The sequence below is a fragment of the Notamacropus eugenii genome, chromosome 6 (assembly GCF_028372415.1).
Source record: "Notamacropus eugenii isolate mMacEug1 chromosome 6, mMacEug1.pri_v2, whole genome shotgun sequence".
Classification (NCBI taxonomy): Eukaryota; Metazoa; Chordata; class Mammalia; order Diprotodontia; family Macropodidae; genus Notamacropus; species Notamacropus eugenii.
Window position 1 is genome coordinate 68236647 of NC_092877.1, and position 21171 is coordinate 68257817.

The window sequence follows — 21171 nt, forward strand, 5'->3', positions numbered from 1 at the left end:
AAATTTTGAGTTCCAAATTTTCTCCCCATCTCTCCCCTCCCTCCACCCATAACACCTTGCATTCTGATTACCCCTTCCTCAATGTGCCCTCCCTTCTATCACACCCTTCCCTTATCCCCATCCTCTCTTTTCTTGTTGGGCAACATAGATTTCTATACCCCATTACCTGTATTTCTTATTTCTCAGTTGTATGCAAAAACAATTGTCAACATTCCTTCCTAAAACTTTTGAGTTCCAACTTCCCTCCCTTCCTCCCTCCCCACCCATCCCCACTGAGAAGGCAAGGAATTCAATATAGGCTATATATGTGTAGTTATGCAAAAGACTTCCATAATAGTCATGTTGTGTTGTGTCTCCACAGTCATGGAGATTTCCCTCCATCCTATCCTGCCCCCCATTTCTTCTATTCTCTCTTTTGACCTTGTCCCTCCCCATAAGTGTTTATTTCTAGTTACTCACTCCTCCCTTTTGCCCCCCCTTCTATCATTCCCCTCACCCCACTTGTCCCCTTCTCCCCTACTTTCCTGTAGGATAAGATAGATTTTCATACCAAATTGAGTAAGCTTATTATTCCCTCCTTAAACCAAATGTGAAGAGAATAAACTTCACTTTTCCCCTCTCACCTCCTCCCCTTTCTCCTCCACTGAAAAAGCTTTTTGTTGTCTCTTTTATGAGAGATAATTTATCCCATTCCATTTCTCCCTTTCTCCTCTCAATATATTCCTCTCTCACCCATACTAAGTTGTTTAGAGGATCATAATTCTCCCAGGGGTTTTGGGCTGAGGGCTCCTAAAATGGACACTGTGAAGAAGCAACTGCTGCCATCCTGGGGCTGCCAGGGCCAGACCATTCCCTTCTCACGAAGATGAAAGAACTTTCTTACTGATCTTTGAAACTACCTTTGGCATTTGTGGGTTGAGGGATCTGGGAACACAACTGCTGCCAGGGATTCCCCATGCCCAGAGTCCTTGCTCAGGCCTTGTCCCTACCCCACAGTGCTGCTAGGCTGTGCTCCCCTCTGCTCCAAGCCTGGTGCCATAGAGTCTTCCCTTGAATGTCAGCCTTCCAGGCTGCCTTGGCCTGGAAAACTCTTTCACTCTGTTGTTTTGTGGCTTCTTCTGCTCTAGAATTTGTTTCGAGTCATTTTTTACAGGTATTTTATGGGCTGTGGGGTGGAGCTTCTACAGGTCCATCCTTCTACTCTGTCATCTTGACTCTGCCCCCAGGAGCAGAAACTTTAAAAGGAATTACCTAGAATGCAAATTCATTAGTAATAGAGATGATTGCACCATTATTACTTACTTTACTTACATTATTACTTGCATTATTTGTTGAGGCTTAAAGAGTTTTGTTATGAGATTTGCATGTAAATGAGACCTTTAACATTTTAAAATTTTTATTTCAAATTTATTTGAAATAAAACTCCAAATAAAATGGACATTTCCGTATTCACAGTTAATTAATAACAATAAACAATTAAGAAATTCTATCCCCCAAACTGAAGTTCTCTTATCATGTAGAGTTTGGTTTTTTTGTTAAGTATATAATAAATTCAAACTGTAGTTTTCCAAACCTGACAAAGCTTGTCTGTGATTCTAAGTTTTCTTTCTGTTCTCTACTTAGAAAAGAATGCCTCAGTGGTGCTTTTTTCTCTTTTCCTTTTTTCCTCATCTTGTCCCTACCATTTCTTGCTCTCTCACACCCCTCCCCATGGGGTGGTCAAGAGAGAAAGTGGGAATAATTTTGTAAAAGAACTGCCAAAAGAGGTGAATAGAGAAAATGTGCGAAAGGTACTTAAGCAGGGAAAGTTAGGGACCAGCAGGAGTAGGTACACAGCAGACCTGTGTTATGGGGAAAAACAGAGTAAAACCTTAGATGTTTTTTTTTTCAGATTGATTTCACTTTTATTTTCACCTACTCAGCTAAATTATTTCTATATTTTCTTTATTTTTCTATTTTTAATATGTAATTTATTTTTTCAGTTCTCAACGTTCACTTCCATAAGAATTTAAATTCAAAATTTTCTACCCATCTCTCCCCACCCCCTACCCCAGGACAGCATGCACCCCATCCATCCCTTCTTTCTGTCCTCCCTTCTATTACTCACCCTTCTTCTATCCCCCTTCCCCTCTGTTTTCCTGTAGGGCAAAATAGATTTCTATACTCCATTGCCTGTACATCTTAATTTCCAACTGCATGCTAAAGCCATTTTTAACATTCATTATTAAAGCTTTGAGCTCCATACTCTCTCCCTCCCTTCCCACCCATCCTCATTGAGAAAATAATCAATGCAATAGAGATCATACATGTGTAACCATGCAAAGCACTTCCATAAGATTTATATTGTAAAAGACTAACCACATTTCCCTCTGTTCTATCCTGCCCTCAATTTATTCCATTCTCTCCCCTGACCTGTTCTCCCCCAATAGTATTTACTTCTGATTATCCCTTTCCCCAATTTACTTCCCTTTCCTATCCCCTTTCCCCCTTGCCTTCCTGCAGGGTAAAATAAATTTCCATATCCAGTTGAGTACATGTTATTCCTCCTTTAGCCAAATCCTATGAGAGTAAGGTTCACTTATTTGCTTTCATCTCCCCCCTCTTCCCCTCCATTGTAAAAGCTTTTTCTTCCCTCTTTTATGTGAGGAGATTTGTTACTTTCTACCTTCTCCTTTCTCTTACTCCTAGTACATTCCATTCAACAGTAAATTTTATTTTTTTTTAGGTATTCTCCCTTCACATTCAGGTCACCCTGTGCCCTCTGTCTATGTATCTATGTGTGTGTATATACATACATACATATATATATATATATATATATACACACACATACGCCCATGTACATATACATACCTACACATATGTAATATACACATGCATACATACCCATATACACTTATACACACACACACACACACACATTAACACATATATTCCCTCAAACTACCCTAATACTGAAGTTCTCTTGAGTTACAAATAGCATCTTTCCATGTAGGAATGTAAACAGTTCAACTTTAATGAGTTCCTTAAGGTTTCTCTTTCTTGTTTACCTTTTCATGTTTCCCTTGATTCTTGTATTTGAAAGTCAAATTTTCTATTCAGCTCTGATCTTTTCAACAAGAATGCTTGGAAGTCCTCTATTTCACTGAAATTTCATTTTTTCCCCTGAAGGATTATACCCAGTTTTGTTGAGTAGGTGATTCTTGGTTTTTATCCTATCTCCTTTTACCTCTGGAATATCATATTCCAAGTCCTTTGATCCCTTAGTGTAGAAGCTCCTAAATCCTGTGTTATCCTGATTGTATTTTCACAGTACTTGAATTGTTTCTTTCTGGCTACTTGTATGGAATATTTTCTCCTTGACCTGGGAACTCTGAAATTTGGCTGCAATTTTCCTAGGAGTTTTCCTTTCTCTTTCAGGAGATGATGGGTGAATTCTTTCTATTTCTATTTTACCCTCTGGTTCTAGAATATCAGGGCAGTTTTCCCTGATAATTTCTTGGAAGATGATATCTAAGCTCTTTTTTTTATCATGGTTTTCAGATAGACCAATAATTTTTAAATTATCTCTTCTGAATCTATTTTCCAGGTCAGTTGTTTTTCCAGTGAGATATTTCACATTGTCTTCTACTTTTTCGTTCTTTTGGTTTTGTTTTATAATTTCTTGGTTTCTCACAAAATCATTAGTTTCCAGATATCTTCACCATTCTAATTTTTAAAGAACTATTTTCTTCAGTGAGCTTTGGAACCTCCTTTTCCATTTGACCAGTCTGGCTTTTTATAGCATTCTTCTCCTCATTTACTTTTTGGACCTCTTTTGCCATTTGGTTTAGTCTGTTTTTAAAAATGTTATTTTCTTCGACATTTTTTGGGTCTCCTTTAGCAAGCTGTTAACTTGTTTTTCATGGTTTTCTTGTATCACTCTCATTTCTCTTCCCAATTTTTCCTGCTCCTCTCTTACTTGATTTTCAAAATCCTTTTTGAGCTCTTCCATGGCCTGAGACTATTACATACTTTTTAAGGAGGTTTTGGATATAGAAGCCTTGGCTTTAACATCTTCCTCTAATGGTATGCTTTGTTCTTCCTTATCCAAAAGGATGAAAGAAAATACCTTTTCATCAAGAAAGTAACCTTCTATAGTCTTATTTTTTCCCTTTTTTGGGCATTTTCCCAGCCAGTTACTTGACTTTTTAGTCCTTTGTCTAGTGGAGGGTATACTACTCTAGGCTTCAGAGGTTTTGTGTAGCTGTTCTCTGAGATATCTCTAGGGACCTGTAGGTTCTCAATTCCTCTAAGGGGGGTACAATCAAGGGAGAGGAGTTTATTGCTCTCTTGGTCTATGCTCTGGTCTGTGAGCAACCGGAAGTACTCTTTTCTGCCCTGGATCTGCAAATAGGATTCCCTCCCCAAGCTGCCACCAGTTCCACCATGCCAGCATTCCTCCTCACCCCAGGACTGTCACTCAGAACTGAGACCCAGAAGAACTGCTCGATTCCCCCAGGGTCTTTAGACTGAGGGCTCCAAAAGTGGATGCTGCTGCTGCAGTTTCTACTATTACCCTGGGTCTGGGTCTGGGTCTGGACAGCGCTCTCCTCTCAGCCCAGTGAAAGAACTTTCTTACTGACCTTTGAAGCTGCCTTTGGCGTTTGTGGGTTGAGAAATCTGGGATCCTCAACTGCTACCCATTATTCTGTGCCCTGAAGTCTGCTCCAGTCTTGTCTGTGCTGCGTGGTCCAGGCTGGGCTGCGCTCTGGCCTTCCAAGCTGTCTTGGACCGACAATCAGTTTCACTCTGTCATTTTGTGGCTTCTGCTGCTTTGGAATTTGTTTAGTCATTTTTTACAGGTATTTTATAGATTATGGGGGAGAGCTAGAGTAGGTTAGTCCTACTCCACCATCTTGTCTCTGCCCTCTAGATAGTTTTCTTATCTATAGCTAAAATGTGAGACTGAAAGGTAGGCAAGAAAGTTCTCCTGGGCATAGTAGAGAAAGAGCACTGACTCTTTAGTCAGAGAGGGTCTGGGTTCAAATCTTCACTCTAATGCTTATTAGTTGTGTGACTTAGGCAAGTCACTTAATTTTCCTAGGTCTAGTTTCTGTAAAATGAGGAAGTTCACCTGTGATTCCCTTCTGAACCTATTCCTTTGATCACTCAAATTTTGGTACCTCCAGAAAAGATCATCTTTTCCCGTTAAAATTTTGCCTCTGACTTAGAGCCTTTGGAAGGCATTTTGTGATAATAAGTTTGAGGCAGTCATTATAGGTCCTCAATATAATGCCCATTCATTGATGGAACTATTTTCTAATCTTGATTTAAGTTTAAACTTTCCCCCCTTCAAATACTTTTTGAAATTCTGCTTCCTTCCTGTCATTTTTCCCTCTTAACTGGAAGATGTGTATACTTTTTATAATTCTCTCTGTAGTACGCTTTCACAGGAGAGAAAATGAATCTCATCCCACATAAATCCATTTAAGTTTATAGGTTAATAATTTTAGATATAGGAATAACCTTAGAATCCTAGTGCATTCCTCTCATTCTACACAAAAAGAAGGGGCAGCTAGGTGGTACAGTGGATAGAGCACTAGTGCAGGAGTCAGGAGGACCTGAGTTCAAATCTCACTTCAGACACTTGACACTCACTAGCTGGGTGACGGTGGGCAAGTCACTTAACTCCAATTGCCTCATCCTGAGTCATCTCCAGTCATCCTGATGAATATCTGGTCACTGGATTCAGATGGCTCTGGAGGAGAAGTGAGGCTGGGAACCTGCACAGCCCTCCTTCACTCAAAACAAAGTCAAGTGCAAGTCATGTCATCATTTCTCTGATGGCATGGTCACAAAGGAAACCCAGACTGAGAGTTCAAATGAGTTGTCTGAAGTCATACAGGTAATAATTCAGAGAATCAGGATTCTAACCTAGATTTTCTACCTGCAAATCCTATGCCATGGTGACTTTCACCTCTTTCTATTGTGGGAAACAAAAAAAAAAGGGGGGGGGAGGGAATTCTGTTTCCACAGGGCTAAAACTCCTCCCAGCTATAAGTGATACCAATTAATCAGAGTTGTGACCTAACTGGTCAGGTAAAAGGTCATCAACTTGTGCATAGGGTTGATGAGCTGTTTGAGGGGTGAGGTGTTCAAGAGGCTTCTTCTAGTCAATAGATGGAGAGGTCAGAGATTTGAATTGGAACAGTATAAGAAGGCTTGCATTGGTGTAAATAATTGTAGCACTCCCATAGGAGCTACCTTTTCATTCAGGGGGAATGAATGTATAAATTAATAAAAGGCTTTCCTGATTTCACAACAAGTATTGTTCTTTGTTTAAGGTGAGCATGTTTCTCACAAAATCTTCCATACTACATGGGGAGAAAATAAATTTTCCTATAAGGAATTTATTTCTCTGTTTAGAACATTTATTATTTCTTTACATTTTTGTTTTTTCTTAAAACTTCTTTTAAACTCTCAGTGTTCTGATGGCAAGAAATCTATCTGTTTAACTCACTTTCAGGCAACTGTCCGCATAAAATGAATTTATTATTACTTTTACTAGTAATAATACCTGTCACAACAAAATGTACAAAGTCAGATTTAATATATAAATGCTCTTGGGGGTGGTGACTCATTTAATACAGGGTTGGCCAAAAATCAGTGACAGAGACAACATGGTATAGAAGAAAGAGTACTGGATTTAGAATCAGAAGTCCTTTAAGAAGTTTGCTTTGCAAGGGGAGTAAGTTCACAACATTGGTCAAGGAACTGGTTTTTAAAAGCCCTTCTGAAATACATAACATTCTGCTAGGTGCTATAGGGAGAAACATGTCTGAACTCTCAGGGCTTACAGTCTTACTGGGGGTTGAGAAAGAGCTATAGTGGCTCTTCATTATCTATTGCATTGGTGACTCGGCTTCAGTCTGACCTTCCAAAATTACCTAGCACTAGAGGAAGAATATCTTGAGGTTAGGGAACCATAACGTTGAGGTTTGGGGTTCTTGGAACCCCAAGATAATGAATTCGACCCAAACCTTGTTGTAGCCAAAGAAAAAGTTTATTAAAGATTCATTATATTGGGTTAATTCTTTAGAAGCTTCACCATTTGTGATGGATACAAGTGGGCCAGATTAAAACTGAGATTGAATCTGAGCACCTTCATGGAGGCAAGATGGAATTTATATATAGAAAGACTGTGGGAAGGATCTGAGGTGGTCTAGTAGTCTGAGATGTTGGGAGGAGGGGTTTAGGGGAGTCTTGAGGAGGAGTCCAAGGAGGATCTTAATGGGATTGGGGTGTCTGATCTAGGGTGGGAAATAGCTGGAGGCAATCAGGAGATAATCCACAATGGAAGGCTGGGGTAGGGAGCAGGTGGGGTAATCCAGAGGTAACAGATAATGGAGGGCCAGTCTAGGTTAAGGGTAACAGATTTGGGTATGAAAAGCCAGAATAAGTGGGAAGATTCAAAGAGGTTCCCAGAGTCTCTACCCTAGGAAATTCCTCTCTAAAGGAGGACATCATAGCTTCCCAGGACCTGCTGCAACTTTGATTGGTCTTGGTTCTCTCCCATGATGCACTCAGACACATCATGTAAGTCAATTGTATCTATAAGAAAAGATTTTCCAACAACCACCATGAGTTACAAATCTATAAGAAACATATGGGTTTTAATAGAAACACCTTTGTCATGTTCTTTTCATATCCCTGCTGTGGCATAAAGGAAATCCTAGTAGCAACTTTGGGTCCATGAACTTATATGTGTGTGTCTATATGTGTCTATACACACATACATATATACATATACACACATATGTATGTATGTGTATGTATGCACACATACAACTCATACACAGAAATATATTTATATACATATACATATATACATACACACATATATAATAAATCACTAAGACACTTATTTTAAAACAATCCTTTGACATACATATAATTTTACCATTTATTAAAGATGAAAGCAAATTTGCATACTAATGATATGGATGTTCTTGTTTATTTTTGTTTTAAAGAGACTTGAAGGTGACTTTATTCAGAATGGAGGACATGGTCCAATGTCAAGAACAGTGATATACAAAACTAGAGTAGCCAGATCAGAATCCCAGCTCTGCTACTGCTGTAAAGACTACATCTAGAGTCTCCCTTAATACTAATTTTTGTATACTCCAGGATTAATTTTTCTTTTACGCTATGCTTGGGGTTCCCTGATTTGACACTGATAAAGTCTTGGTCAAAAGTGACTAGCTTGTTTTATATATTTTTTTATAATTGTACTTCAACATAATTGATTTCCTTTATTATCCTATGTATTTTATTGTATATATTTTAAAAATGTTATTCTGAGAAAGGTCCATAGATTTAGCCAGCCTACTAAAGAGGAGACCATGACAAAAATGGGTATAGCCAGTTTTCTGTCAACCAGAGTTGGGTCACCACTGATCATTATAGTTTGTGGTAGTGAATCATCCCAAGAGAGTTATATAATCAAGTTGGTCCAATAGTCAGGAGAAGGTCCTAAATAATTGAAATTTTATTTTACAGAGAATCGTGTGGGGAAGGTAGTATGAAAATACTGGAAAAGAGACTGAAAAACATGGAGTTTAAATATGAATGCATTAATAATTACAGGTAAATGGAATCTGCTTGGTCCACACTTAACAGAGATGTTCATATCCTGTCCAAGGTTGTATTAGCTAATTGATTAGGTAATATCGCTAATTACTAAGTTCATGTTGCTTGGTGGTTGTTACTGGGTGTAGAAGTGAGTATTCTATAGTCCAAGAACTTTTGCTATTGAAGGGGTTATTTCTGTCAGGGCCCCTCTCCTACCCCATCTACCTAACTCCCCCATCTCTGTGTCATTACCCATTAACACTGTCTATGGTTCTCATCATTATGAATCCAAGAATACCATAATGATATGAGAGGCAACATGACAGACTTGGAATCAGGAAGAACTAAGTTTGAATCCTGCCTGAGATACTTAGCTGTGTGATCTTAACCAAGTCACTTTACTTCCTGCTTTCATTATGTGTAAAACAGGGATAATAATATCACCTCAGAGGCTTGTTTTGTTATTGTTTTATTTGCTATAAAGCTTTCTCTGAGTAATCTAAGCCAGCCCTTTTCCCTTTGTTAAATCATTTCACTTAGTACTCTACTGTTTTGCATTTAATTATTTTATTTATTAGGTCTGTTCCCTTAACTAGGTAAGTAGTTCCTTGATAATCAAGTCTTTTACAAGACTTTCTTTGTATCTCCATAACACATAGCCCAGTACACAGCAGGTTCTCCATAATAAAATGGGATCATGGCATTTAGGGTATGGAAGAGACCTTGAAGTCTGTCTCTTCACGACCTCTTTTGGGGTTTTGTTAGCAAAAATACTGAACTGGTTTTGTCATTTCCTTCTCCAGCTTGTTTTACAGATGAGGAAACTGAGGCAAACAGGGTTAAGTGACTTGGGCAGGGTCACACAGCTAGAGTCTGGGGAGGGGGGAATTTGAACTCAGGTCTTCCTGAGTCTAGACCTAGTGCTCTATTTACTGCACCACCTGGCTGCCCTAAGAAGACACCTTAAAGATCATCTGATTCATTAACTTTGTGTCCTTGAACTTTAAAAATTTTTTTGATCATATTTCAACATAATTGATTTCCTTTGTCATCTTATGTATTTTATTGTATATTTAAAAATATCATACTGAGAAAGGTCCATAGATTTCACCAGACTGCCAAAGGGGCCCATGACCAAAAATAGTTTAACATCCCTGGATCTAGTCCAATTCCATCATTTTATAGAAGAAAAGCCAGGGTCCATAAAGAGGAAGTCACTCACTCAAAATCACATGGTGACCTAAGCTTCTGATTGCATCTCAGGGATCTTTTATCATACTACCAACTCTTTAGAAGGTAAATTACTCTTTGGGATAATATGTTGATTGACAGAAGGGGGGTAGCTGATAAACAGCTGGTTTCTTATCCAGATATAGACACTGAGAAGCAATGTGAAAAATGATTTTTAGTATCCTTGCCCTTCTGAGCTGTAAGGTGAGCCAGGCCAAAGCTTTTCTTTTGTCACCACCTTTCCTTGAACTCTCCTACCTATCCATGTTTCCATCCCATCCTTCCATTGTGTCCTCTGGAATCCCTGTTCTAATTTTAAGAAGTTGTTCTTTACATTAGGCCCGTGTCCTTGATTCAGAAATTATTTTGTATGTGTTTTTGTGTCCATGTGCTTGTATATAACCATGATAATGGCTGCCATTTACATAGGGTTTGAGTTACTAAGTGCTTTTACTTATGTTAAATCATTTTTATCTTCATAACAACTCTGTAAAGAAAAGTGCTATTATTATTCCCCATTTTTTAGATGAGGAAATTGAGACAAAAATTAAGTGACATCCACAGTCCCATAGCTTGTAAGTGTCTAAGGTAGGATTTGAACTTAGATCTTCCTGAATCCAAGTCCCATTCCCTATCCACTGGATCACCTAATTATGTACATGATGCTTTCCCTCTGCAAAATAACTCTACAAGGGCAAAGCCTGTTTCATTTTGTCTTTATATCCACACTGTCTGACATCAAATACCCACTTAATAAATGCCTGTTGTTGGCAAAGTGCTTTGCAAACATTAAAGTGAGTTATGTTAGCTGTTATTATTAACTCTTTAAGCTACTTTCCCCCCTTTAAACTGCTATTTGTAAAGCACTTTCCAAACCATAACCTGCTATAGAAATTCTAGCTATTATTATTATTTCCTTCTAAAACCTTAGTGATGAAAAACAAATCAGTAATACATGACAAACGTTTATTTTAATGACATTCCTCCCCCCACTTAACTTGATAGACTAAAATAAATGCCATCTTTAAAAAACAAAACAAAAATAAAACCTAAAAGAAAGTATTCCACATCACATTTGCTAAAGCTCCGAGAGCTCTTCCATCTCTGTCTCCTCTCGGGGAGAGGAGGTCCCTGAGAATCGAATGACTGGCAGCAGGAATTAAAAAATTAGAGAAGGTTCAGTGGAATAATCCAGGCTCTAATGGGTCCTCTCTTCCTCCCTTGGGGGTGACAGTAGGATGCCGCATGGCAGCATGGACGTTGCCAAGCTGGAATACAGCCAGAGAAGGGTTAATTAAGTATGATTTTAGAATGACCGGGGATCTTCACCCTACATTACAGGGAACTCCTGGACAGTTTTACTGCAGAGAAGACGAGACACAAGGATGTATGAGATAGGTACCCTTAAACATCTCGAGGGTACTCAGAGGAAAGAATGATGCGATGTATTCATTGTGGTTTACACAGGCAGAACTAGGGTTAGTGGCATGAGTGTGCTGGTCAATGTTTAACAGGCTGCCCCTTCCCCCAGATGTATGAATCACATGACACACTTGAATTAGCTTTATTAAATTTTCTCTATGCTGCCTGATGCCTAGACAGTCAACAACACAAGAAATCGCCCCTCAGTTTGTGGGGTTTGCTGATTTCTGAGGTGCAAATGTGCACATTGACAATTTAACAGTGGAGAAGTGTTGGCTCAAACGTGTCCAGATGGTGGGTAGGAGGCACAAGGATCATTCTGATGGGTGGAGCTGTCTGAACAGGTAATGGTCAAATGGTGAGACCGGCTGGTGCCTGCCAGTCCTGGGGCCAAAGTTGGTGTGTTCAGCGTGACTAGACAGAATTCAGGCTTCAGGCAGAGGGCAGCTCTTAGGGGATGCCCAGGGCCCTTCCTGTTCTGAGGTTCTGTGGTTCTCTGAGGCCCTCCGGTGGTCAGTTGTGAGAAGCTGTGAGACCGCAGAAAAGACAGCTGGGAAGGAAAGGTAGTCTACTGCAGCCAGAAGGAGATTACATTCAAGGCAGAAAGAAAAAAAGATTTATCTAAAACTTTCAGTTTTTAAAATTGTGAGTTCCAAACTCTCTCTCTCCCTTTGTCCCTCCCCTCTACCCATTGAGAAGGCAGATAATATTGATATCAATTATACAAGTGAAATCATGCAAAACCTTTGCCTTGTTGCAAAAAACAAAGCAAGAAAAATAAAGAATGAAAAAAATTATGCTTCAGTTTGCACTCAGAATTCATCATTTCTCTCTTGAGTTGGATAGCATTTTTCATCGTGAGTCCTTTCAAATTGTGTTGGATTGTTGTGAAATAGAAACTAAATAAAATCAGAATGATTTCTTCTTACAGACCTGTGAAGCTGCTACAGTGTCTGGATTACACTGACCACTCTGACTGCGTCTTTAATTCGTAAGTCATCATCTGACCCCTGACCACTGCCACACCTACCTAGGAAAACTATAATTTAGGGTTTACTCACACAGTGCTTTTGCATGCTGAAGCAGGAAGGGCACTATGCCTGGAGTCAGGGGACCTGGGTGTGAATTCTGACCTCTGACACTTGTGAGATGTGTAATAGTGGGCCAGTCTTTTCAACTCTCTGAACCTTAGTGTCTTCAGCTGTAAAGTGGGGACAATAATACTTAAAATTGTGTGTGCGCACACGCGTGTGTGTGTATGCTTGCATATATTTGTTGTTGTTCAGTTGTATCCAACTCTTCATGACCCCATTTTGGGTTTTCTTGGCAGATACTGGAATGGTTTGCCTTTTCCTTCTCCAGCTCATTTTACAGATGAGGAAACTGAGGCAAACAGGGTTAAGTACTTGCCCAGAGGGTCACACAATTGATAAGTGTCTGAGGCTGGATTTGAACTAAGGAAGATGAGTCTTCCTTACTCCACTCCCAGCAATCTATCCATTGTACCATCTAGTTGCTCATTTTATTGTTATTGTGTAGTCATTTCAAACATGTCCGACTCTTGGTGACCCTATTTAAAGTTTTCATGGCAAAGAAAAAAACTATATATACATGCATGTATGTATATATATATATATATATATACACACATATAAATATACCACACAGTGTATGTGCATATGTGTATATATACCAAATATATATTATTAGGTACTAATATAATAGTATATATGCCTAATATACATATATGCATGTTATATGTACACATATACATATGCCTAGATATAATGTGCTTTGAAAACCTTAAAATGATATAAAAACATCAATTATTGTTATTCTTTTTTAATTAAAGCAAGACTTGGATCAGTTTTTCTCATTTCCTTAAGAATTAGTTACAACAACAATAAACCACAAGCATGGTGCCGTGGACCTAGAGCTAGATTTGGAATCTGAAGACTTGAGTTTAAATTGCTACTCTGCCACTTACTATCTCTGACCCTTTGGGCAAGTCCACTTCTCTGGGTCCCAATTTCCTTCTCTGTAAAATGAGGGAGCTGGATCAGATGACCCCTAAAGCCCCTTCTAGCTTTAATCCTCTACCATATATAAGGCTTTGGATGATGTAAGCTCCTCCTCCAGCTAGCACAGAAAATGGATGAACAAAGATTCAAATGGCTTTCCAGAAGCTTCAAGCATATTCACTGGAAAATCAAGACCACCATGCCCTGCAAGTCATTTTCCATCTTCAGCCTTCAGAATCCTCATCTATAAAACTAGGGTTAGACTAGATGACATATCTTCAGTCCTAAGTCTATGTTCCTGTCGCATGACATGTGAAAATCTTAAAAATGACAATATACATCTCTATTTACTAAGATGAGTTCATTTCGTTTTTTTTTTTGCATTTTTAAAATTTTTATTTTAAAATTTATTTATTTTAAGTTTTCAACATTCATTTCCACAAAATTTTGAGTTCCAAATTTTCTCCCCATCTCTCCCCTCCCCCCACCCCAAAGTACCGAGCATTCTAACCACCCTACCACCAATCTGCCCTCTCTTCTAGCATCCCTCCCTTTCCTTATCCCCATCTTCTCTTTTATCCTGTAGGGCAAGATAAATTTCTATACCCCATTACCTGTTTCTTATTTCCCAGCTGTATGCAAGAACAATACTCAACAGTTGCTCCTAAAGCTTTGAGTTCCAACCTCTCCTCCTTCCTCCCTCCCCACCCATCCCCATTAGGAAGGCAAGCAATTCAGTATAGGCTATATATGTGTTGTTTAGCAAATGACTTCCATAATAGTCATGTTGTGTAAGACTAATTGTATTTCCCTCCATCCTATCTTGCCCCCCATGTCTTCTATTCTCTCTTTTGACCTTGTCCCTGCTGAAGTGTTGACTTCTAATTGCTCCCTCCTCCCATTACCCTCTCTTCCATCCTCCCCCCCCCACCCTGCTTATCCCCTTCTCCCCTACTTTCCTGTATTGTAAGATAGGTTTTCACACCAAAATGAGTGTACATTTTATTCCTTTCTTGAGTCAAATGTGATGAGAGTGAGCTTCATGTTTTCCCTCTCACCTCCCCCCTTTTTCCCTCCATTGAAAAGTCTTTTTCTTGCTTCTTTTATGAGAGATAATTTGCCCCATTCCATTTCTCCCTTTCTCCTCCCAATATATTCTTCTCTCACCCCTTAATTTCATTTTTTTAGATATAATCCCTCCCATTCAACTCACCCTGTGCTCTCTCTCTCTCTCTCTCTCTACATATATATATATATATATGTACACATGTATGTGTTTGTGTATGTGTGTGTGTGTCTGTGTGTGTGTATAATCCCATCAACTACCCCGATACTGAAAAAAGTTTCAAGAGTTACAAATAATTGTCTTTCCATGTAGGAATGTAAATAGTTCAACTTTTGTAAGTCCCTTTTGATTTCTCTTTCCTGTTTACCTTTTCATGCTTCTTGATTTATGTGTTTGAAAGACAAATTTTCTTTTCAGCTCTGGTCTTTTCATCAAGAATGCTTGAAAGTCCTCTAATTCATTGAAAGACCATTTTTCCCCTTGAAAAACTCAATGGAATATCATATTCCACACCCTTCAATACCTTAATGTAGAAGCTGCTAGATCTTGTGTTATCCTGATTGTATTTCCACAATACTTGAATTGTTTCTTTCTAGCTGCTTGCAATATTTTCTCCTTGACTTGGGAACTCTGGAATTTGGCCACAATGTTCCTAGGAGTTTCTCTTTTTTGATCTCTTTCAGGATCAGTGGATTCTTTCAATATTTATTTTGCCCCCTGTTTCTAGAATATCAGGGCAGTTTTCCTTGATAATTTCATGAGAGATGATGTCTAGGCTCTTTTTATCATCATGGCTTTCAGGAAGTCCCATAATTTTTAAATTGTCTCTCCTGGATTTATTTTCCAGGTCAGTTGTTTTTCCAATGAGATATTTCACATCATCTTCCATTTTTTTCATTCTTTTGGTTTTGTTTTGTGATTTCTTGGTTTCTCATAAAGTCATTAGCCTCCATCTGTTCCATTCTAATTTTGAAAGAACAATTTTCTTCAGTGAGCTTTTGAACCTCCTTTTCCATTTGGCTAATTCTGCTTTTTAAAGCATTCTTCTCCTCATTGGCTTTTTGAACCTCTTTTTCCAACTGAGTTAGTCTATTTTTAAAGGTGTTATTTTCTTCAGCATTTTTTTGGGTCTCCTTTAGCAAGGTGTTGACCCTCTTTTCATGCTTTTCTTGCATCTCTCTCATTTCTCTTTCCAGTTTTTCCTCCACCTCTTTAACTTGATTTTCAAAATCCTTTTTGAGCTCTTCCATGGTGTGAGACCATTGAATATTTATTTTTGGATGTTTGGGATACAGAAACCTTGAGTTTTATGTCTTTTCCTGATGGTAAGCATTGTTCTTCCTCTGGAAGGATGAAAGAAGATATCTGTTCACCAGGAAAGTAATCTTCTATAGTTTTATTTTTTTTCCTTCTTTTGGCATTTTCCCAACCAGTTACTTGACTTTTGGGTCCTTTGTCAAGACTAGGATATAATCTGGGTATCTGTAAGATCTCAGTTCCTCCAAGGTGGCACAATCAAGCATGTACACTGGTCTGGGAGCAACCAGAAACTTTTGTGCCCAGAATCTGTGAGTGGTAGAGTTTCTTCTCCAAAACCACCTGGCCTCCAGTTCCACCAAGTCAGCACTGGGGACTGAGATTCAGATAAGCTGCTCAATTCCCCCAGGGGATTTAGGTGGGGGTAGGGCCACCATTCAGTGTAAGATACTGATCAGCTGCTCAATTCCTCCATGAGCATTAGGTGGGGGCAGGGCTGCCATACAGGGCTGAGGTAAGGATCAACTGCTCAGTTCCCCCAGGAGTTTTACCATCCAACAATGGATGCAGGCTGCTGTGGGAGCTGCTGCTGCCCTATGAGGCCTCTGCTGCCACTGGCTAAAGTCGAAGCTATGGAAAGACCCTGCTCCCTTCTCAGCAGCTGAAAAAACCCTTTCACTGACCTTTGGCACCTGTGGGTTGAGGCATCTGCCAACTGCTGCTACTGCTATTGGGGATTCCGCCCCTGAGGCCTGCTCGGGTCCTCCTCCAGGTGCTGTACCATGCAGCCAAGGCTGGGCTGGGTTCCACTCCATGTCCAGATGAGTTCATTTCACCAAAGATTTATTCACTTCATGAAAATATTTTCCAAAATTTATTTTAAATTGGGGAAAAATATCAGTTCATATAACACATATATTGTATAAAGCAAAATAATCCTGTGCAAGTATTTGTCATACAAGTGAGAAACTCCAGGAGATAGGTGGGGTACAAGGAAAAGCCAAGGGTGGACTTTGCTTTGCTTTCTGTAGCTGAGCCACCAGGCATTCATTCACAGATACAGCCGGGTCAACTCAATGGAAATGTTTCAATGACGGCAATTGATTCCTCAGCTAATAGATTTCTATTAGTGTTTATTTCATCTTGTACTTTAAAAGCTACAAGGTCCAAGCCTGTCCTATAGAACAGAGTCCCGGTTGGCCAACCTCTCCCTACAATTGGGAATACAGGTAGCATGGACTTTTTTTTTTTTTTACACTAGCTGACCTGTGGCTTTTTCTTTCCTTTTGTATTTTCAGAGCAGCGGAGTCAACACAACAGAGATTCCCATCTCTTTTTGGAGGAAAATGGGACCGCAGCCTTATATTTTTTCTTTTCTTGGCACTGACTTCAGGAATTCAACTTTAAATTCTTAATGAAGTAGGTGATTTTCTGAGAGTGATCTGCTCCCAAAAGAAGACTTTAGGACTGGATTGGGCCCCTGCCCAAAACCATTGATTTCCTTTTCACATAAGATAGTAAGTTATTGAGAGTGACAATAAGGTATAGCTTTGTATTACCCCTTCTCCATTCAACTGTTTACTGTCTAAATGAGAGGTTCCCAAAGTGACAGCTCCATGGGGGGTTCTAGAATGATACAGGGTAGCCACAGTAGCCTCAGATGCAACTGCAGGGGGGGAACATTAAATAAAAATAAATGGGTGATGAAAGTGTAAGGAAAGAAGAGAATTTTGAGAAATGTTCACACATAATTCATCTGTTGTGTAACAGAGTTAAAGTCATAGTGATTATTATTTTCGAAATAAACACACAAAATGCAAGTTATAATCGATCAGTGGTTGAGTCTGCCAACAGGTCTTAACAGCCAAGTGTTGGCAGGCAAGCATGTAGTGCACTGTTGGGAAGTCCAGCACGCATGGGCAGGAATATGAGCATGTAATGACATGCTTCCAATATGACACTATATGGTTACATGACACAAAATCATCAAAATTTCATTGCAGGAAAACCCCACAAATTTACAATGAATTACTAAATTTAAGATGCATTATTTCAAAAATACAATTTTTTGAAATGATGCAACTACAAAAAAAAGTTAAAGGGTTAAAGAAAGTAGATTTCCAGAGCAGGTGCTGAGTAATTTTTTTTGAAAGGGAGTGGTAGGCTAAATAAGTTTAGGAACCCCTGCTAAATCATAGAAGCTTTAGCTGCCTAAATCAGTATAGACATTTACAGATGAATTTTGCATATTTTTTTACTTTTTATTCTTTCAGATGAACTTTGTTATTTTTCTAGCTTATAAACTAATCTTGTGGTGGTTTGATTGGTATGGCACTGAAAAACTAAATTAACTTGGGTAGTATTGTAATTTTTATTGTATTGACATGGCCTACGCATGGACAATTAATAGTTATGTCTCCAGTTGTTAAGATCTATCTTTATTTGTGTAATGAGTATTGTAGTTGTGTTCATATAGTTTTTCGGTATAGCTTGGCAAGTAGATCCCCAAATATTTCACACTTTCTGTAGCTATTTTAAATGGAATTTCTCTTTCTATCTTTTCCTGTTGGATGTTATTAGTAAAATACAAAAATGCGTTGATTTCTGTGTATTTCTTTTATTTTATATCCTGCAAATTTATTGAAGTTGCTAATTGTTTCAGTTTTTTATTTAATTCTCTAAGACAACCATCATATCACAACTTAAATTTTCAAAAGATATTCTTACTTGATTTTTTTTTTCCCTGCCAAGGATGATCTTTGGGTAGAACCAAAATGGCTAGCATAATGTTGACACCTATGCTACACAGTGCAATAATAAGGAGTTCCCTTGAGAAATTCATATCCCCATGCCCAAGGTACTGAAAGAATTGGCAGATATGACACCTAAGCCACTGGTAGTGATCTTCAGAAGCTTTTGGAAAATAGGAATGTTGCTGCAAGACAAGAAAAGGACATTTGTCCCCATTTTCAAAAAAGAGAAAATAATGGAGTCTACAAACTATAGGCCAGTGACCTTGACTTAGATTAATGGAAAACTTTTAGAACATGCTATCAAAGGGATGGTTAGAGAATATCTAGAAATGTTACAAAGAAGGATGAGTGGAATAATAACAGGCAGGGGGGGCTGTCATGCTGACAGCACAAAAGCTTTTCTTGCCTTCAAGAATAAGTCGTGCCAAATTAATCCATTCCTTGGGTCTATAAACATGACTAGGTGTCTTATTTTTTCAAAAAGTCCTTCACTTAGGAAGAAGAAAAACATACAGTTGGGTACAGAAATATATTTCATTCAACAGGGAAATAGGAAAGAAATGGGGGAACGGTAGAAGGAGAATTAGGGGGAAGTTAGATTAAGGGAGGGGTCAGTCCCAGGCAAAACAAACTCTGAGGAGGGAGAAAACTATTTATAGCTCTTTTGAGATAACAAAGAATGGAAATCTGAGAGAGTGTTCATAAACACCACTAGGAACTGGTGAACAACTTATGGCACATAGTATGTTAGAATACTATAGTCTTATAAGAAAAGGTGAAGGGTGTGTGATTTCAGGGAAACCTGGGAAGATTTGTATGATCTGGTACTAAGTGAAGTGAACTAGGAGAAATATTTATATAAGCAGAGCAATTTGATGAAGGTAAACAACTTTGAAAGAATTAGGAACTTTTATCAGTGTAAATACCAACCAGTTTTCCAGAAGACTAATGATGAAACATGATAGAGAGGAATTAGTGCAAAATGGAACAGAAAACTTTTTTTAGATATGGCTAATGTGGAAATTTGTTTTGATTGACAATACATGTTTGTAATAGGGTTTGTTTTTCTTTAGTTCTCATCCATTGGCCACCCTTTATCCTGGGATGGGGGGAGGGGAAGGTGAGAGGCAGATTTTGCTGATTGAAAAAGTGAAAATCTTTCACTTGACCCCCATCCACTGAAGCTGTCATCTTCGTCCACCCTTTCCATCCAGCAGCCAAGAGCTGTCTTTGTGTTCATCCTAATCTATTGCTTCTACTTCCTCACTTCCTAATCACTTATCATACTCTTGTAATCTGGTTTCTGATTTCAACCCTTTCTTGAATCTTATTTCTCCTAGATACAAATGATTTCTTAATTGGTAATCTTCATTTCTCATTCTTCTTTGGATGCTTTTTTTCACTCACTCACTCATTCATTCATGTGCTTGTCTTTCTTCCCCTTCCACCTCTGTTCAGGTATTGGATGTTAAATTCAAAGGACACAGTGACCAAAGAAAACTATTATTGCTAGAGGTAATTCTCCTTGACCTCTTGGAAACTTTTGGGGATGCTAACAACCCTATTTTCCTTGATACTCTTTCTTCTTTCAGCTTCCATGCTACTATTGTTTCCTGATTCTCCTCCTACCACTCTGACCGCTCCTTCTCGCTGTTCTCCATTGCTTGATCATCATCCATGGCCAATTTCTGAATCCTAGGTGTGCTTCAGGGTTTGTTCTTAGACTCTCTTATCTTCTCTCTCTATGCCCTTTATTTTGTTGATCTCATTTGCTCCCAAGGGATCAATTTTTATCTCTCTGCAGGTCTCATGTCTCTCCTAAACTCTAGTTGTAGATGCATTTGTATGTACTATAGGGACTTCAATTTCAACATGTCTCAAATTAAACTTATCTTCTTCACAAATTCCTCCCTCCTCCAAACTCGTCTCTTTGTGTTTAGGACATTGTCATCATATGCCATAATTGTTCAGTCATTCCCCAATTGATGGGAACCCCTCAGGGACCGGTCCTTTGCTACCACAAAAAGAGCAGCTATAATAATCTTGCACATATGGGTCCTTTTTGTGGGGTATAGAGAAATAGACCATTTTGGAAGGACTGTAATGCTTGAGGGGGAGCAAGGTGAAATACATCTGGAAAAACAAATTGGAGACCGATTTTTGAAGGAACTTCTATGTCCAGTGACATCAAGATATAATCATATCTCAGTTTAGAAGAGAAGATTGACACAACACAGGAAACTTTTGCCCATTGAACCCTAGGCATGTTCTTTGAACTTTTGTAATAGCCTGTCTGTGAAGGTGCGCTTACAGGAGTTAGAAAAGCTCTCCTGCTCAAATGCCGGTGGAGAGAGGGATAGGGATTTCACTCTCCCTCCTCTACCCCACCTCCATTCTTTGGAATACCATTCTGCTCCCACAGATGGGGCCTCCCCTCTAGTCACTGATCTGGGCTCCACTCCACATAGGGGTTTCTCTGAGCTTACCTGGAGAAGAACAGTGAGAGAGAAGCAAGCTAACAGTGAGGAACTCCACAAGCCCTACCAATACAAGTGTGAACAGGCATGCCACATTCCATGAGATGCCCTTTTGCTGTCTTCAAACTATGACTCATCTACACACTCTCATCAGGTAGATTGGGGAAACATTTCAAATGATCAATGACTTCTCTGATAATCCCAATTTATGGAGAAGTTAAGTGATTTTTACCAAGTCACAAATCTAGTAAGTAGCAAGGGAAGACGACTCAGGGCTTTTGACTTTAAGCTCCTTCCTCTTTGCAATGACATCATTCTGATATCACAATAAT

The 21171-nt window shown here is 38.9% G+C and overlaps 1 protein-coding gene across 1 annotated transcript in view; it reads left to right on the plus strand.

Annotated features, from left to right (window-relative positions):
• The window catches only part of BST1 (bone marrow stromal cell antigen 1), a 37984-nt gene extending 19774 nt beyond the window's left edge, over positions 1-18210 (plus strand). The window contains exons 7-9 of the mRNA XM_072618612.1: positions 8542-8628; positions 12197-12256; positions 16908-18210. Of these exons, the coding sequence (XP_072474713.1) occupies positions 8542-8628; positions 12197-12256; positions 16908-17016 (256 nt within the window). The 3' untranslated portion in view covers positions 17017-18210. The remainder of the gene's footprint in view (positions 1-8541; positions 8629-12196; positions 12257-16907) is intronic.
• The last annotated feature ends 2961 nt before the right edge of the window (positions 18211-21171 follow it).